Source organism: Ixodes scapularis, unplaced genomic scaffold, assembly GCF_016920785.2.
Source record: "Ixodes scapularis isolate PalLabHiFi unplaced genomic scaffold, ASM1692078v2 PGA_scaffold4__175_contigs__length_147842914, whole genome shotgun sequence".
Lineage (NCBI taxonomy): Eukaryota > Metazoa > Arthropoda > Arachnida > Ixodida > Ixodidae > Ixodes > Ixodes scapularis.
Genome location: NW_024609879.1, coordinates 34,742,288 through 34,744,544, shown reverse-complemented (window position 1 = coordinate 34,744,544; position 2,257 = coordinate 34,742,288). Strand labels below are relative to the sequence as shown.

General features: G+C 55.9%; 1 protein-coding gene across 1 annotated transcript; it reads left to right on the top strand.

The window, feature by feature from the left end:
• LOC121837631 lies at nucleotides 1–1,149 on the top strand. Its single transcript, XM_042293320.1, has one exon. It carries the CDS (start codon nucleotides 46–48, stop codon nucleotides 1,147–1,149), a length of 1,104 nt encoding a protein of 367 aa, XP_042149254.1. The 5' UTR covers nucleotides 1–45.
• Nucleotides 1,150–2,257: the final 1,108 nt, after the last annotated feature.

Genomic DNA, 2,257 nt, shown 5'->3' with positions numbered 1-2,257 from the left:
GACATCACCGGGAGGCCATACAAGATAGGAGATTTCAAGGCTGAAATGCAACGTCTGGGTGTGATGGGGGACATCGAAGCCTTCGGAGCATTCCAGATGAATCATCTGTGGATCATCACGCTGAAGTCGGCGGACACCAAGCAGCGCCTGGTCGACGCTAAGGAGCTCTGCATCAAGGACAAGCGCTGCCTCGTCGTAGACCCAGACAACGCGGACGTCCGTATGAAGCTTCACTGGATCCCGTTCCACGTGTCCGACGAATCTGTGAAGATTGCCCTCGAGCCTTTCGGCAGGGCTCAAGAAATTTCACGGGAAAAGTGGAGGGCAGAAGGCTTCACCGGCGTCCAGTCGACAACGAGGCTTGTGCGGATAAGCCTGAAGGAGGGCGTCATCCAGGAGCGCCTTCCACACCAGCTGAAGATTGCTGGCGGCAAGGTCCTCGTCGTTGTGGCGGGGCGCGCGCCACTGTGCCTCCAGTGCAAGGGAACAGGACATATTCGACGGGAGTGTCGTGTCCCAAGGTGCGACGGATGTCATCGCATCGGGCACGAACGTGAGAACTGCGTTAGGAGCTACGCAGCCGTCACGCAAGAGGCAGCAGGGACCGGAGATGGTGCAACCCTTGAGATAGACGAGGAGGAAGCAGAGGATGCCGCACGGGAAACCGAGCCGGAGGTACCCGCTCCTGCGCGTAGGGAAAAGGCCGCCGTTTCCGCAGCAGACGGTGTCAACACCCCAGGGGAACAGTACGGAAAAGACGCGGAGGAACGAGCCAGTTCACAAGGGTCTAGCAAAGGGTATGACGTCGCGGTTGTCCCCCAAGACCAAGACCCAGAGCAGCCAAGCGGTGCAGGTAACCAAGTCGCGGAAACAGTCGACAAGGAGGGCACTAACGTAAGACACGTCAATGACTACGATTCCGACATGCACGAAGCCGGCGAGGAGTTGAAGCAGCGGCAGGGCGGGCACGCTGCGGAGGGCAACCTCACAGCGCGCTCCGAGTTCAAGTGGCGAACGCAGATGATGAAGAAGGAGCGATTCAATCCGAACCTACGCACGCCGCAGGAAGACCGTCGACGAACAGCCCCTCAACAGGTGGGTCCGCCTTGCTACTCATTTCTGTGCAAACTCAAAGTCCGTTTCTCTTGAGCCAGACCCCCCCCCCCCCCTTCCCATAGTACGCAATGCAACCGCTCAAGTTTGCTACCTTTAACTGTGTCGGCCTGGTGGCCCCAATCAGAAAGCAGTGGATGCTAAACACACTCTTGCAAAGGAAGGTAGACGTCGCGTTCTTGCAAGAAACCCAGCTTTCTACAGACAGCCAGGTGCAAGGAATGAGTCGGTTTGTAGAACGACACTTCACTTTCTTTCTGTCGAAGGCAAGCAGACAGAGTGGGGGCACGGCGATCATGATTCGCAAGAAAAGGGGAATCACAGTCTGCCCTGAATGGGAGATCGACAGGAATGGACGAGTTTGCAGCGTAGAAGCGTTGTATCACGGGGAGTTACATAAATTTGTGTCGGTCTACGCTCCCAATGAGGCGGCTGATCGAACAGACTTTTTCAAGAACCTGCTGCAACACGTAGACACACCGTGCAAGACGGTGCTAGCGGGTGACTTCAACTGTGTGCTGTCTGAGCGTGACTGTTCTAAGCGCTTACGTTCCGACGCCAGTAGGGTTGAACTAAGGAAGATACTGCGAGATTTCGATCTTGTAGACGCCAAGGAATATGCATCAACAGAAGATCCGGCATACACCCACTGGCCGGGAGACTGCCATGCACGCCTAGATCGCGTGTATCTTTCTGGGGACCTCCCAACAGCATCGTCGGTGCTCGAAGTTTGGCCTGTAGCCTTCTCGGACCACGCCTTAGTCACGGTAACTTTGGGAAGACCCGGCCCCCGAGTCCAGAAGTCCTCATGGTGGAGCGGCTGGAAGCTGAACGAAAGTCTGCTCGAGGACGAACCACTGCGCGTTCAGATTAAGGAGCTGATCGAGAGCAGAAGCAAAGGTATGGTCATGGATGCAGTAATCTGGGAGGAGCTTAAAGAAGAGATAAAGCTGGCAGCCTTCAGGTACAGTCAAGAGAGGGCAACAAGGGCGAAGACGGAGAAGCGCTTCCTGACACAGACGCTGCGAACCCTGATAGCGGAAGAAAATCGGACACCTGGAGTTTTTACGCAAGATATCCGGGAGTGCAAAGGCCGTATTCTTGAGCTCTTAGAGAAGGAGTACCGTGGAGCCATGATCCACAG

Bases quoted from the DNA above. Each gene is read 5' to 3' on its own strand.
- LOC121837631 (XM_042293320.1), top strand. From the start codon at position 46: ATGCAACGTCTGGGTGTGATGGGGGACATCGAAGCCTTCGGAGCATTC.